The sequence below is a fragment of the Orcinus orca genome, chromosome 1, assembly GCF_937001465.1.
Source record: "Orcinus orca chromosome 1, mOrcOrc1.1, whole genome shotgun sequence".
In the NCBI taxonomy this organism is placed as follows: Eukaryota; Metazoa; Chordata; class Mammalia; order Artiodactyla; family Delphinidae; genus Orcinus; species Orcinus orca.
In genome coordinates this window covers 7,490,551-7,506,538 of record NC_064559.1, presented here as the reverse complement: position 1 = coordinate 7,506,538, position 15,988 = coordinate 7,490,551, and the positions used below count along the sequence as shown (strand labels likewise).

The window sequence follows — 15,988 nt, the reverse complement described above, 5'->3', positions numbered from 1 at the left end:
TGAGAAAACTGAAGCCCAGAGAGTATAATTATTCCCCAAACGTCACACAGCCCAAGACCCCAAGTCTCCTGCTTTCTAGATCAATCATCCCACTGCACCAGGTCGAATTCTGCGCACTCTCCACCGAAATGGAATTTCCAGGAATGGGACTGGAAAGGTGAACATTCATGATGTTCAGTTGTTTCCACTGTTACCTGTACTACAAAGCACTCAACAAACTCAAGGTTCTCTTCCTGGCAGTATATTTCTAGTTCATTTTCACTAAGGAAATAACCAAAGCATTAAAGCAACCTCCACTAACAGATAATTGCCTGTCTCCTCTGCAGTTCCAAATGTCTCTAGTAATTGTAAAATCATGCCATCGAGCTAGGAGTTTCCTTTGAGGAGTTTTATGGCTTCTCTTAAAGAAGTTGCTTTTGATTTATGCTGATCATGTCTGACAGCCAGCATTTTTCTTAATAATAATCGTAAATAAGCGAGACAAGGTCACCCAGCCTGCAAGGAGCATAGCTCCACTGCCGTATCCATTATGGAGCCTGGGATCTACGGCAGCTGCTCACAGCAGTCCGACGCCCTCGGCACTCTCTATTAAATCCGATCTCTGGCACCCAGGCTGGTGCTTTGATTTTACACAAACAGCCTGACCTAACAAGGGACCCTCGAGAACAGCATTTACAAAAGGAGGTAGCAGCAAGCAAGGACACGTGTAGAGCCTGTGGTCCACTCTCCAAGTGGTTAGTTTTTCTTCCTCTTTACTCCAGTGTAACAGTCAAACCAAACCATACAAGTCAAAAAAAGGGTAAAGCTATTGTAAGAATAAACTGGATTGGTAGATTCAAGATGCTAAATTAGAGTACGTGAAAGCACTCTGTAACACGCAAACTCATGTGAGCACATGGCAAACGTCACACAATAATCTGGACCTTGAAGACCAAGGCTGGGTAGATTGTAATAATAAGGTTTAACAAGCGAGTACGGGGAAGGCCAGATTTTGTTGTTGTTGTTGTCAAAGGCTCTGGCTTAGGTACAGTTCTTTGCTATTTTTAGTAACTGCTATCAATACATTTGAATGCCCTTGACCCTGAAAATAGGACCCAACAGCTGTCATGTTATACTGAATGGATTTCTGTTCTCCACTTGTCTTATACAGGGGGTTCTGCTCCCAGGTCAGCTGCTGAGACTCAGGGCTGAGGGTCTGAAGTAGAGCACCGTCAAAATAGATCAAAGCCTGATGCATACACCGCCTGGGAAGTAAAGACATCGAAATTCTGACAGCCATGATGACTCCTGAACGTGCTGGGAGGCTAACCTCCTCATCGTATTTCACGATCTGTGATGGGGTGGGTGAATGGGGCGATCTCCATCACAACGTCTAGAATTACAACATGACTGCATGGGTCCCTTGAGGTTGGTTTCTTTGATTTGAGGCAAACAAATGGCTTATGATGTGCATTGACCACAGTCCCTACATTTGGACCGGAACATTCCGGAGTCTGCACTTGCCTGTGGTGTGACAGTGAAGCCCTCCATGGCTCTGTCCCCAGCAGGTGACAGGCGTTTGGGGACAGGGGCGCCCACCCCCGAGTCCTGGGGCCCGCCCTCCGCCCGTCGATGCCCGGGCCCGAGCCTACCTGAGTTGGCGCGCTTCTTCGGGGCTTTGAGGCTGCGGCAGCGCCCGCCCACGGAGCTGCTGTTCTCGCTCATGGAGTCCTGGGCGGACGACGCGCTGCCGGTGGCCTCGCTGTCGCGCATCATGCTCTCGTAGCCGCTGCTGCCGCCGCTGTGGTAGAAGAGCGCCGTCTTGCCCATGGCAGGCGGCAGCTCCCCACTTAGCACGCTGCTGTTGTCGCTGCCGTGGCCGCTGCTGCAGCGGTGGGGCCTGCGCGGCGGCGTGATCTTGCTGTAGGGCGAGGGCAGCGGGACGGCGGGTGGCGGGCGCTCGTCGGCGGTGGCCGCGCGCTCCTCCGCCTCGGGCCCCGCGCGCCCCGGCGGCCCCCGGGGCCCCGCGCCGCCCTGCAGCAGCTCCGAGATGCGCCCGTTCACCGCCCGCAGCGGCAGCTTGGACGCCAGGCCCGAGCCCCGGCTCCGGCTCAGCGATTGGGTGGACCAGGACATGTGCTTCCCGCCGGGGGGCGGGCCGGAGCTCTGGCCCACCGCCTGCGGCAGGGACTTGGTGGAGAAGCTCAGGGTCTTGGTGGTGGAGGTGGACAGGCTGCGGGCCTTGGGGCTGGCCAGGAGCAGCTTGCTCACGGCGGAGATCTTGGACTGGCTGGCCTTGGGCGAGGCCCCGGCCGACTGCGCGGGGCCCGGGTTGGTGGGCGAGGCCCCGGCGCTGCGGCCCGGGCTCCTCCCTGTGCGGGGCATGGTGCTGTCCTTCCCCGCGTGCAGCCTGGAGCTCACGGAGGACAGGCTCTCGGCCCTCTCCAGCGAGAGGCATTCGTAGTGGCTGACTGTTGTCCTGCCGAGAGAGTTGGTCCTGCTGGCCAGCTGCTCCAGTTTGGCACCGAAGAGCTTGCTGCTGCAGCTGCCGGCATCCTTCGTCTTGCCGCTAGGCTCGTCTGGGAAGCTGGCGGAGAAGGGCGCCGGTTGGTTCAAGGGGCTGCTGGAGTTGCTGCTGCAGGCGCTGTGCTGGGGGCTGGCCCGGTTCTTCTGGTCCAAGCTGGACTTTCGGACAGGGGGCAGCGGGGGAGTGCCTTTGGGCCGAGCCAGGACACAGTGCTTGGGTGACGCCACCTTTCTCTCCAGGGTGGCCTTGGAGGGCTGGGTGCTGGAAGCCGGGCCGATGCCGTTGGTCTCGGCGGGGCAGTGAGAGAAGAGGCTGTCCGGTTCCTCCTGCCGGCTGGCTTTCTGAAAAGCCCTGGGAAGGCTGCTCGACTTCAGGCTTTTGTTGAGATGCACAGGGCTCTGGGCAGCCACACTGGGCAGGGCCGTCTCACAGCCGTCCACAACCCTCCTGAAGTTGTCGGCCACAGGGGAGGCAGATACCTCACCGCTGCTGCTGCTGAGCCCGTCGCTGGGGCTGGCCTTCCTGTCCTGTTCCGCTCTGGCCTCAGGCTTCGGGGGGCCTGGGGCAGTCTCGTGCCTCATCCCTGCTTCGTGGGGATAGGCATTCTCTTTCTTTACCTCCTCTTCTCGTTTCAGCCAGGGGTCCTCAAATTTCATCTCTTTCTTTGCACCACTTTCCTTGCTCTCCTGAGACCGGGCTGCTTTGGGGACTGAGCTGACGGTGGCAACGGACGCCTCGGGCTCTTGGACGTTCCGGGGGCTCACGGCGATGCAGGGGTAAACCGTGATGTTGGTCTTCATGGGGATGTACCCTTCGCAGTTGCTCAGGCTGGCCGTATTCGAGATGGTGACCATGGCTTTGCCCAGCGTGGATATCTTGCAGCCTTTGACGGGGGTTGCTTTGTTGAAGGAGTCGTCCCCCATTTCCGACAAGAGGAGCAAATTGTCGGGGCCCTCCTTGGGCTTCTCTCGGCACACCACAGCGGTGTTCTGCATGCCGCTGACGAACTCCGAGGCCGGAGGGTCTGCCATTGCTTCCCCGTGCCCGAAACACGTCTGGGCTATGAAACTGTGGCAGGGCGGCTCGCCATCACTGCCTGTGCTCATCTCACTCAGCCAGGAGCTGATGGAGGAACGCCTGCTCCCTGTCTCCTGGGCCTTCTCATCCAGGTTCAGTTTCGGGAGGGGCAAGAACTGCGTGATGCTGACCTCGGAGACAGGAGCCACGTTTGAGTAGCACTCGAGGTCCTCGCTGACGCTGCCGATGATGCTGACGGGCCTGGAGCCCGAGGCCAAGGCCTGCACCGAGCAGTCGCTGTTGAAGCTGATGATGCTGGTGGGGCGGCCGCCGCCCAGGACCCCGCTGATGGTCAGCTCCTCCACCAGCGTGAACACCAGCTCGTCCTCACCGTTCAGCTCCAGGGGCTGCTGCACTGTCACCATCGTGGTGCTGCGTATCTCCTTCTTGGCATCTGCAGAAGTGGCTGCCTGATGTTCGGCGTCCGCAGGGGTTTCTGGGAACCCTTCACTCCCAGTAGACATGGATTTCTTCAAAACCTGGGGGCTCATTCCGACCGGGGGGGTACGTACCTCGGGCTGCAGCAGGGACTCACTAGATACCACGCCCGCATCCTTGCTGAAGGTGGGCAGGGGGGCAGGAGAAGGCAGGACACCCTTCTGGGTGTAGACTTTGCACCTCTGGGAAGGAGAGCTGGCCGGCTTGTACTCTGAGGTCTTGGACAGGCTGGCGATGCCCAGCCTGGGGGAGCCCATAGGCCTGGGCTTGCCTTCTACAAAGCCACAGGAGTTCAGGCTTTCCCGGCTGCTCTGGAGGCTGGGGCTCTGCACGAGCTGGGAAGAACCGTGCTGGCTGCCGCTGCCCGGGATGCTTCTGGGTGAGGCAGGGGTGGGGCTGTTGGTGAGCCACGCAGCGGGGACAGGGGAGTGATTCCCCTGCACCTTGGAGCCCGGGGGCTCACTGCCTTCTCTGGCTGTCAGCGGGCTATCTGACCCATCATCTTCCTTATCAGACTCACAGAGTGGGCTTGCCCCAGCTGCCTGGCTTAGCGGGACACTCTTGCTTCCTTGCTGTGCCCCAAACTGGGCCGGCAGCTCTTCGAAAGGGAACGTGCTGGACTCCTCACTGCCGTCAATGCAATCTAGCCTCTCCTGCAGCTCGGCGAACGTGTTGCACTTCAAGCAGTCCCTTTCCGATTTGCTGGCTGCGGCCTCTCCGGCCTCCGTGGACCGGCTGTCACCCCTGGCCGCCTTCTGCAGGGCCGGCACGATAGGGACAAAATCTGGAGGCCCCTCGTTGTCGGTGAGCTCCTTGTCAGAGAGGGCCGTGCCGTTTGGCCCAATGTAGATGACCGTGTCGCAGGACTGCTCGCTGCTGGAGGAGTAGTCGGGGTCGCTAGACAGCTGAGGGATTGGGAAGTCCGACTCCACGGCGGCCCTGGCGTGGAAGGGTCTCAGCTGGGTGGGCCTGCGCATTCTGCCTTCCTCACAGGAGCTCTCTCCCCCGGAGGAGCTCGACGTGTACTGTGAGTGAGAGGGGAACCGTTAGTGTGGGCCACCCTTCTAAGACAGCCCTCCCAGGGACCTGACTTCGTGGGGCAACGGGTGGAGGCCACTGTCTCCATAGAGGCCATCCAGACCCCAGTGGGCCTCCCTGCTTCTGGGCTGTTACCCGGGGTGTGCCAGGCCAGTCACCCAAGCTATGCACGTCACGGCCTCAGACTCGAAGGATGACCCCCGTGAGGCGCACTGGGGAAGCAGAGGCTGCTCATGAAACGGGGTGACCCGCCCAGGTCCCATCCGACTGCCTGAGGACGGAGGAGGGGTCACCAGTTTGCACACCCAAACCATTTGTGACAACTTGTGCCACGGAACACTGGAAAGATGTGTTTTTGACCAAAAAAAAAAAAAAAAGATACAAAAAGGAGGGGGAACGCCCCCCACAAATCACCAGCTGGCTATGGACCAGAGTGACCACAATCATGATGAGTTTCTCAAACGTTCTTGTCACACCACCACTGTCCTGGCTTTGCCTCGGCCCGAGAAAACGAGCCCAGTGGTTTCTAGCAGACTCTGCATCAACCAGAAACCCCTGAATTAACATGACAACACCCAGCAGCCTGAGAATGCCTCCTGGAAATGCAAGGGCAGTAGGGCCACCTGAGCAAGGAGGGGTCAGTCAGTTGAAGGACCAAGGTAGGCAAGAGATAAACTATGAATAGTTCCCGTCCCTCTCAAAATTTTCAAAGTAGCAATCCATTTAAACTATCTAAAGTGGACCAAGTACTCCCCGTTAGGGGTCCAGGCTGGATGACCGAGGAAAGCACCAGCGGTGCGGAGGGGAAGTGACTTCAGTATCGGCCAGAAGGGGTTCCTGCCCCGGGGTGGTTGCTGAGCCGGGCCAGCGGCAGCCAGCCACGCTCACCACGCCCCTGGTGCTGGGGGATTCGAAATATTGATTTGGCCCTTTCTGACTCAGTTCCAGGGCAGGGCTACGAAAGCTCCTTCAGCCCCCTGCACCCCCTGCAAGCTCCTTACCTTCGTTTTCTTTTTCTTCATCCTCAACACTCTCGAGGCAATCTGGATGGTGGACAGGGTTTCGGCATAGTTCCCGGCGGCGGCCGAGATGTGAGCGATCATGGTCGTGCGGCAGTTCACGTTCCCCAGAGACTCCCGCAGCAGCATGGTGAGCTTGCTTTCTCTGCCAACAAAGTGAATTAAGGCTGCATTAGCGGGCCGTGCTTCACTTTGGCTGTCAGGGTAGGGCTTCAGGCCCCTACGTGGCTTGTTGTGGGCAGTGGGGTTTTTTTCCCCGTTTTTTAAATGGCAAACTAATTAACATCATCTTCTACACGAGGCTATCTGTAGTTGACAGCTGAGCAAGTGCTTCCAACCCCAAGGATGGAATTCATGCAAAACACCTCCCCTGGCACCGCCGTCCTGGCCGTGATGGGGTATTCCTGTGTGTGTGCATATGACATTGCACATAATGAGACCTGGGAATAGAAATGAGAGGAAGGGATGGAGAGAGCACAGCTCTGTGATCGGTGATTCGGCATGCTAGCTGCACACCCGGCCCTTCTCTGCAAGTTTCTGCACCAGGCAATCCCCACAACAAAGAGCAGTTCCCCAGCCGTGAACTTGTATTGAAGATCTCTGGGTCTGTAATACATACAAGGTTTCTTTTGCCAAGGAGTTGCACCCACTTTATTGCCATTGTCTCTTAACTCCTATCTGCACACGGTAGTGATGAAGGAAAATGTATTCATATTCCTGATTATTACTGGGGACACACAGACATAGCTGAGCACTCACTCAATCAGCAACAGAAAGCAGAACTTTCTAGAAGGGACTCCTCTGGGGACTTTGCAGGTGCTGCGTGGGGCCAGTGCCCTGAGGGGTGATAACGAGGCCCAGGAGTTTACAGATGGTGTCTCTAGGCTCTTTAAAAAGTGGTCTGGAGGAATGGCTCATGTCTTTCCATTCCTATACTTGTCCCAACATTCTTCCTGCCTTGCTTTTAAGAGGCTTCTGCTTACGTCATCATCTTACCTGCTGCCAAATGTCACTTCATCTCTGGAGACTCCCCTGATCCCAAAGGCTGAGGGAGACTCTGCTTCCCATGCCCTGTGTTGAGTTTATTTTGCCAGATGAGAGGGGTTTGTCCTCACGCCTGCGTCTGCATCAGACTCTTAGCCAGACATCCCCTCCTTTCCCCTCCACCCCGCCAACTCAGCTCTCTGGAGAGAGACTGTCCAGCTCAGGAGACTCAGTGTGACATGCAGGCCGCTGTCAGCAGGGATTAGACCTTGGAGACAGGAAACCACTTCACATGTGACCTGCATCAGGCCTTCAGGGAGGAAAGACTGGTGTAAGAGCAATAGTTTTCCCTTTCCGTCTGGGACCAATTAAGGTGTCAGTTCAGGGATACTGGGCTCACTATGACTCAGTGCCAGGGCAATTTAAAAATATAGCAGGGTTTCCCTTCGAGCAAAATAATCAGTGATAAAAGTGATGGAAGGAGAGTGCTATGGACTGAATGTTTATGTGTCCTCCAAATTCATGTGTTGAAACCTAACACCCCAAGTGATGGTACCTGGAAGTCGGACCTTGGGGAGGTGATTAGGTCATGAGGGTGGAGCCCACATGAGTGGAATTCGTGGCCTTATAAAAAAGACCCTGGAGAGTTTCCTTCTCCCTTCTGTTATGTGAGGACACAGTGAGAAGACAGCTGCCTGTAAGCCAGGAAGCGGGCCCTCACCAGACACAAATCCGCTAGCACCTTAATCTTGGATTCCCAGCCTCCAGAACTGTGAGAAATAAATGACTGTTACCTAAGCCCCTCAGTCTATGGTATTCTGTTATAGCAGCCTGAACTGACTTGGACAGAAAGCTAAGTGGGGTGTGGAGGAAGAGACCTCCAGCCCTAGCTCCGGGCTCTAAACATTTAACTTCCTTCAAAATGTCTATCAGGAATATCATGGACACCACCAGAGCTGACGACCAGATGGGGAAGTCAAGTCCCATTCCTGGCACACATTCTCAGCAGAGACACTGCACCTGGATGAGTTTAGGACTTTGTCTTCCATATGGGAAGTGGAAGATAGATTCCATTAGGGTTAAGTTGTGATCATATATGGTTAATTCTTATTATTCATGATATATTTTTTTTGTTAAGTCTCCATGAACACTGAATTAGTGAATGCTGAGCCATGCTCCTAGGGGAAATACATGGTTTTAGGTTCCTGAGACCCTCTGGTCACAATATTTCATCAATGGATCAATACATAATCTTGTTTTATGTGCATATCTCTTTAAAGACACCTTAATTTCTATTTCTTATAAATAATGAATTATATATACTTTCTGTATAATAAAACACTAGCTGAGAAGAGTTGAACATTTCCCTGACCCTGGGTAACATGACCATAAATTTCTTGGGCTTTAAGCCTTATGGTATTTTCCACTATGCTTTTAAAAAAAAACTGGTCATATTGTGATCCACAAATACAGCCTGTTTCTACAGCTTCATTATGCACTTTAGACGTAACCTGAGTACTTTCCAGAGCAGTCAGATATACATCGGTGAATTTCCTCTTCCTTTTTCTGGATGTGCCATGTTGTTAATACATTAACACTGAACTCACACCAACAGCACTATAATATGCCTGAATGAAACTTCTCTAACATATATTTTCTCTGCAAGGTACATCACAGCCTTCTTGCACTAAAGAACACTAGACAGCACTGCAGCACTATACCTAGGGGCCTACTTTAAACAGTGAGATCACCAAAAAAAAGCACAGAAATACTAAAAACATGTGTCCCTAAATAGACTGCAAAAAGGACCCTTGTTCGCATGAAGAGAGGTGAAACAAGAAGGCAGGGCGGTTGTCTTGTCCAGTTTCAGCTGGGAACATGTGCATTGGGTGGCTCAGAGTTTTTGCTACTAAGCATGTCTGCAAATTATGGTAAAAGTATGGATTTTGAACATAAGTCACAACATGGAATCTGCAAATGATTCCAAGGACTGACGGTACGATGACGTTCCTAATGATACGTCTTGTTCATCAGTTGCACTCTGCTGAAGGTACACCCCACTTATTTCTCCATGTGACCCCGTAGAGTCTTCAGGAAACGATACCAAAGACAGAATAAACAGATATAGCACTGTTATATCAAACTGTTTGCCCCGTGTATTTCCACATGATTCCCCATTCATGAGTCAATCATAGGACAATTTTATTTTTTTAAGTCCACATTGTTGGAAGAAGCCAGGGCATGTGTGTTGCTTGGCAACCAGCATTTTAGCTCTCCTTTGGAAAGCCAGTAAAACTGCCGGCAAGACTGTTTCATGTGGGCCTCTCTAGACTCTAAAACATACCTTATGGGAGTGAAAGATGGTGGCTATAAAGCTTTGTTTTTTTCCACCTCTTCATGATCCTTTAACTTGGAACAAAGACAATTAAATTGGGGAGGGAAGGTGAAAGAACGGACAGGGTACTAAAGGCTGCAAACTGTAGGTTTCACTCAGTGTCTTTGGGAGGAAACTAAAAAGGTTCAAAAGAGTTTCTAGGGCAGTGGTCAGCACAAACTCAGTTTGCACTCTGCATGCAGACTGAGGCTAGAGGAAGAGGAGAGCGCAGGTGCAGAGCTGCTTGCCACTGAGCCTCAGGGCCAGGCTGGACGAGGATTTAGACTCGGGGGCCGTGTGGGAGAGATAGGTTGGGTGGGAGAGGAAAGCACTGGTGACGGAGCAGAGCTGACTGGGGTCTGGGAAGAACCATGCCATTTTTTCAGGCAGCCATGTTCTATGCACACATATTCCCCCTCCCTCCCACCCCAACGGTACACACCTTTTAAAATGATTTTTGGAAAAATGTCTTACTTTTTAAAATAAGTCAACCTTTTATTAGACAGAGCAAGAGGACACCAAAAAATGGCATAATGAGTAAATTTTAATTAATAATATTAATTTTACAAGAGCATGAAAGAGAATGTAGTACTCTAGGACAGGGGCTGACAAACTAAGGCCTGTAGGCCAAATCTGGCCCACTGCCTGTATTTGTAAATAAAGTTTTATTGGGACACAGCCACACCAATTTTTTAACATATTGTCTCTGGCTGCTTTCATGCTACAACAGCAGAGGTGAGTAGTTGTGACAGAGTCTATATGGCCCCCTAAAGCCACAAATATTTGCTATCTGGTCCCTTACAGAAAAAGTCCATTGACGCGTGCTGTAGAGTAATGACATAAGGTGGTTTCATTTTATACAGAGTGCCAAAGAGTTACCAACCAAAGCACAAAGGTGTGTCTTAATTTCCTTACTATTCAATAATCTTGTTCTGATTTGATAGTTGCCTGTGTTGTCTTTCTTTCAGTTCAGATGTTTCATGAAGGGAGAGCTTTTAAAGTCAGCAGCATGGAAACAGGCAGAGGAACAAATGCTGGCTTTAGAAATCACTTGACCATCAGGACACAGCTATCAGCAACTGCCCCAGTCATTTCCTATGTGGTGCAGAGCCTGTCCTTCTCAAGGGGGCTGTGAGGTTGCTCACCCTCCTTCAACTTGTTAACTCGTGAATGTCCATAGTGGCTCACTCAAGAAGCATTTGGTGAGTTCCGACTATCAGGAAGCCACCCTGCAGACGCTGAGAACGTGCACGGCAGAGAGCCTAGAGGACCTCAAGAAGCCCGCTATCCAGTGAGGGAGACACATATGTAAACACACATACCATCCGTTAGAGCTAACAACAGAAGAACAAATCTGAAATAGCACATGCTAAGGAAAGACCCTCAAGGCTGTGGGGTGTCTCCACCATCACTGTTAACTCCCTGATGGCTAGAGAACACCCAGACCTTGATGTCTCCTTGGCTGGGATTCTCCTACGTGGCAGGCATCCAGGGACATATGAGCTTGAGGTCCCCCAAAACACCCAACAGAATTCTAAATTCCTTTCTGAAAGGACAGTCTGGAATCTCTAGCTCCTCGTTCTCTGACCCTGAGAGCTGGGAAACTCTCTCAACTGGTAATCTGGTACCGGGCCACCAGTGAAATGAGATGTCCAAAGTCACACATTTGCAATGTTGGCCAGGTAATTTCATAAGAAAAAAGCCATTCCTTTCATGAGAGCTGTTAAATATATTTCTTCCCCAGGAAGGAGGTGAAGAACTCTGGAACTAGAAAGAAAGGCATCTACGGACCACGTTCTTTTGAAGGAGAAAAAAGTAGTGAGCTCTGAATCGCCAGGCTGGGCAACCCAATTACAGCACCAGGGGATGGCTCTTCCTCAAGGCCTGCTTCTTGTGAGAGAGAACCATAAATGTCCACTTACAGACATGGGTCTGTTGTCAAAAATGTGCCTCCTTTAATGCAAAAACAATGAGGGCACAGAAGAAAGCAAAATGAGTTATGTTAATTCTAAATAAAATGAAAGGAAAGGAGCTTAGTTAATCTAGAAAACTAATTAATCTCCAGAACGATTTGCAAGAGAAGGATTCCTGTGGGCAGCAGACGTATAAATCATAAACGTACACACATGCATCCACCCAGGCGTACACACAAGCATGCTCTTTTTTAGAAAAGGGAGACAGGGCTTGTTTATTTTTAAGCAATGCACCATTGGCACTCAAGAATGGAAACCACACACTGAATTCTTACCGGTGTCAGATATTCAGATCAAGATAACAACCAATGTTTACATGCCAAGAAAATGTTGGTATCGCTCACATGGTTAAGGATATGACCCCGGAACTACATTGCATTCTCGTACCTATCCCATTTTCTACCCACTTTACCTGTGAACTGCCAGACTGTATTGTAGAGCCCCAGACAGAGAGCTTGAGATGCTGGGCAAGAGTTGCCAGGGATCGAGCCAGCTCTAAGAGTTCTGATCTCCCAGCCTTAGCCCCCCAACACCAGGTCCCTGCATCCACCCACTGATCACCGGGGGAGAGGAGAGTGAAGAGGAACAAAGAACAGAAAGGCAAAGAAAGCCCAGAGGTAGGCTAAAATCATGAACTTGGCCTAGTTTTTCGCTACTCTACACCCTTTCTCCCACTGACCCTGTCTCCTTCCACTCACATCCTGTTGGTCTGTGAACATCCTCTTAGACTATTGCCTGAAGGGTCACCATTGTTGTCCTCTGGAGACCAGCCCAAGGTTTGGGGACAAGGGTCCCAAGGCACCAGCATCCGTGGCCCATTGCTCCTGGCCAAGGTGTGCAAGATCAGTGCGGTTCTTTCTCTCTCATTAGAAAGCATTGTGAGAGGGCAGACTGAGTCACCAGGCCCCCGGGTGAGGGCAAACTCTCATGCCTCTGTCTGTCTTCTAGGTCCCAAGCAAGTATGCTTACTTGTGACACTATTGAGTTGTGACACTGAAATACCTACATCCACAAGGGAAAAATCACTTCCCTTGCGTTTATTTATTTGTAAGGGATTGGTGGTGCCCTGTTCATGATTGCTTCACAGACATTCACATGTTTGGGAGAAGACTTTACATGCCTCCTTGCTTGGGAAGCTGTCTGCTCTGCAGGAGTGGCCTTTTCTCAGCAATGTTCCCCTCAAGGATGCCAACATTTTAGGACATGAATTTTCTGGTTTCTGGTACTAGAGAACAGCCCAAACCTTGGTACAGGCCAAGCTATCCTAATGGCATTTTCAAAAGGAGTTCATGAAGTTAAAGGGCTTTCTGCTCAGTTTCAGATATTACTCCATTTGTACTGCAAATGGCATAAGCAGGTCTGTGTTGTGGGATGCTGGGAAGGAGGGTGTGTAAACCTGGCAACCTTGATAGAGAAGCACGGTTCTCAGGTCTTCCAATGAGAGTGACTCTGGCTTGCAGAATAAAGTACTGGCGAAAATAGCTGCCTGTGTCTGGCGCGTGTGTTAGAGGTGCCTCTGCCAGCACTGGCATGCAGCAGCGTGGGAGATGATGAGACCGCTCATCAGAGGACAGCTTAGAAGAGGACCCGGAAGAGAACCACCCACTGCCAGCCGAAGGACCAGCCTTTGTGATCTGACTGATATTCTACCTGGTATGAGTTCACGCCTTACCTAACCGAAGACCACCTGTTGGTGAAGGTCCTGAGAGTGGTCAAGGTTAACCTAGCTGTTCTCTCATGGAGCTCTTTAGTAAAGACTATAGAACCCTAGCACAAACAGCATCATTTGGGGACACCTCTGATGCAGGGTAATACATGGGAGAGATGGGTTCTCCCCACACCATCCTGTTTATCCAGGGCTGGCACCATGGTGGCTTGACAACTTTGGTGGCTGTACCCAATGGGAGGCAGGAGAGCGGTGATGGGGCCCAACAGGGGCCTCTATTCTAGGTGAAGCAGGAGTTGCCCCCAGCAGGACTACAGGACGAGCATTCACGAGAGCTCCCTAAGGGACATTGGAAAGGATCTGGATAGAAAGACAGTCTACATAAACTAGAGGGTTTAAACTGTAGGGATGGGTTGGGAGCCAAGGAAATCTGAGTTATGACTTTACTCATTTACCCATGTACCCATAGGAAGATGAAATCTAAGGAAATTTGGGCTACATGAATCCATTTGATCTTGGATATCAGTGTTCTGTTTATCTGAATAAGATAAAATTCACATTAATTCAGCCCACTTCATGAGAAAGACCAGCTGTAAACAGGGAATAGACTCAGAATATTTCAAAAGAAGTTTACAATGTAACTTGAGTTTATAGCTAACAGAAGGTTTCAAGTTAAAATCCTAATTAATCTGCTTTGATCTCACTTGAGATACATTTGCAATTATTGAAGTGGCTATAAAATACGGGTTCACTTATATACATTAAATGTGTTTCATGAAAACTTTCTTATATTATTCTTTTGCTTAACAATTCATTCCTTCTTATCTAGAGCAAGAAAAAATTTCCATCCTGGTCTAGTCGTTGATCACTCAATTACTAGAATGTGAATTACTAAATCGAAGTTCTGCTCAGGAAAACGTACATTCATTTGAAGGCTGTAGCACTCAGGTACAACATAAGACATCTTAAAGATAATTCATGTAATTAGAAGCACAATATAGAAAGTCCACTGTTTCTACGGTACGAGGTTGAAAGATAGGTACAAACTTCCAGTTATAAAATAAATAAGTTATGGGGATGTAATGTATGGCACAGTGACTATAATTAGTAATGATACTGTATTGCATATTTGAAAGTTGCTGAGAGTAAATATTAAAAGTTCTTACCACAAGAAAAAAACATTTTTTAACTTATGGTGGCAGATGTTAATTAGAATTATTATGGTGATCATTTTGCAATATATACAAATATTGAATCATTATGTTGTACACCTGAAACTAATATAATGTCATGTCATTTATACTTCAATAAAAATTCTTAATTGGGAATAAAAGAAAAAATAGAAAAATAAATGTTTAGAACCACAGAGTATGAGTTGAAAGGATTCTTAGGGGTCACTGCATTTACTAATAACAGGACTGCCCCTGTTACAGGTGATCTGCTTTCAGCCAGAATATTCTTAATGACTGAACACTTACCATCTCCCAGGCAGCCTGTGTAATATTTTTGAATAGCCTCAATTATTAGAAAGCTCTTTCTTATATTGAACGTATATCTTCCTTATACTTCTAGCCCACAGACACTCAACTCTGTTTTCTAGGGGCACACAGGGCGTGCAAAAAGAATAATCCTTTTGCACACACTGGCCCTTCACATTTTGAAAGACATTTATCATGTCCTCCTTAAAAGTTCTCTTGCTTGGGAATAGTCCACGTTCCTTCCATTGCTCTTCAAATAGTTGGTTGGTCATCCAAGCTCCACTAAGCCCCCCTCTACCTACCACATAATTTAGTACTTCCTCTTCACTCAGACTTGTCTTGACTCCTGTATAGTCAAGAATATGGCCTTGCTCGAAGAGCTCTAGCCTTTGCCCTCAGCTTCTGGGAAGTAATCTGTATTGTATCTGCTGGGGGTATCTTTGTGTAGGGTGGGGACTGGCCACAGGAGGTCATAGGGCCACACCCAACAGTCTTAGGGTAGGAGGTGGCCATGCCAGAAAGATCAACTACGTGATTTAGGTCAGTGGCTTTGGGTCATGTGTCAACCTAGAGACCAAGTTCAACCAAGTTGGAAATCAATCGATCAATCATGTCTACGTAATGAAGCCCCAGTAAAATCTCTGCACACCAAAGCTCACTGTATATTGTCACACGTCGACAATGGGAGGGTAACACACTCTGTCTCCACAGAAGACAATGGAGGCTTCATGTTTGGAACCCTCCCAAACTCTGCCCTCTGCATCTCTTCCTTTGGATGATTTTAATCTGTATCCCTTCTCTATAATAAGATGTAGCTGTGAGTACTTTCAGTGAGTCTCTGAGTCCTTCTAGTGAATTACCAAACCTGAAGGTGATTTTGGGAACCCTCTAAACTTGTAGCTGGTGTCAGAAGTGTGAGTAGTCTTCTCTGGATTCTTCCTCTAATTTTGTAGTTGGACCCTAACTCCTTGCAGTTGGTGTCAGAAGTCTTGGGCAGACTTGGCAGTCCAAGGACTGTGCCCTCAAACCTCACAGTTTGGTTAATTCCAGGTAGCTCTTTTCAGCAAGGTCCTTGAGGGCAAGAGCTATGCTTTTATTTTGATCTTTCTTTTTATTTTGATCTTTCTTCACAGTAATTCAAACAATGTTTATGACTTATTAGCTCCGGGACAGAAAGGGAAAGATCCTATATTTAGTTGTACTTACTTTAGCATAATCAAGAGCTAGGAATGTCATCCCTTTGATGAAAAACAAAACAAAACAAAAACAATAACTTAGAAGGCAAATCAGTAGCCCATATGGACAAATAGAAAATAATAGGTCCATAGGTTTCCCCTGAATTAACAGACTACCAAAAATTGAGTATGCTAATGAAGTTTGAGATACCATAAAGGGGTGCTTAATGGTTCATTAAGCATTTAGTGAACTCTGAAGA

At 49.6% G+C, this 15,988-nt stretch overlaps 1 protein-coding gene across 2 annotated transcripts in view; it reads right to left on the bottom strand.

Annotated features, from left to right (window-relative positions):
* The window catches only part of KIF26B (kinesin family member 26B), a 500,879-nt gene that overhangs the window by 24,508 nt on the left and 460,383 nt on the right, over positions 1 to 15,988 (bottom strand). For both annotated transcript variants that reach the window (XM_049713434.1, XM_049713437.1), the window contains 2 exons: positions 6,061 to 6,223; positions 1,632 to 5,046 (listed from right to left, as the gene is read on the bottom strand). In XM_049713434.1, coding sequence (XP_049569391.1) covers positions 1,632 to 5,046; positions 6,061 to 6,223 — 3,578 coding nt within the window. The remainder of the gene's footprint in view (positions 1 to 1,631; positions 5,047 to 6,060; positions 6,224 to 15,988) is intronic.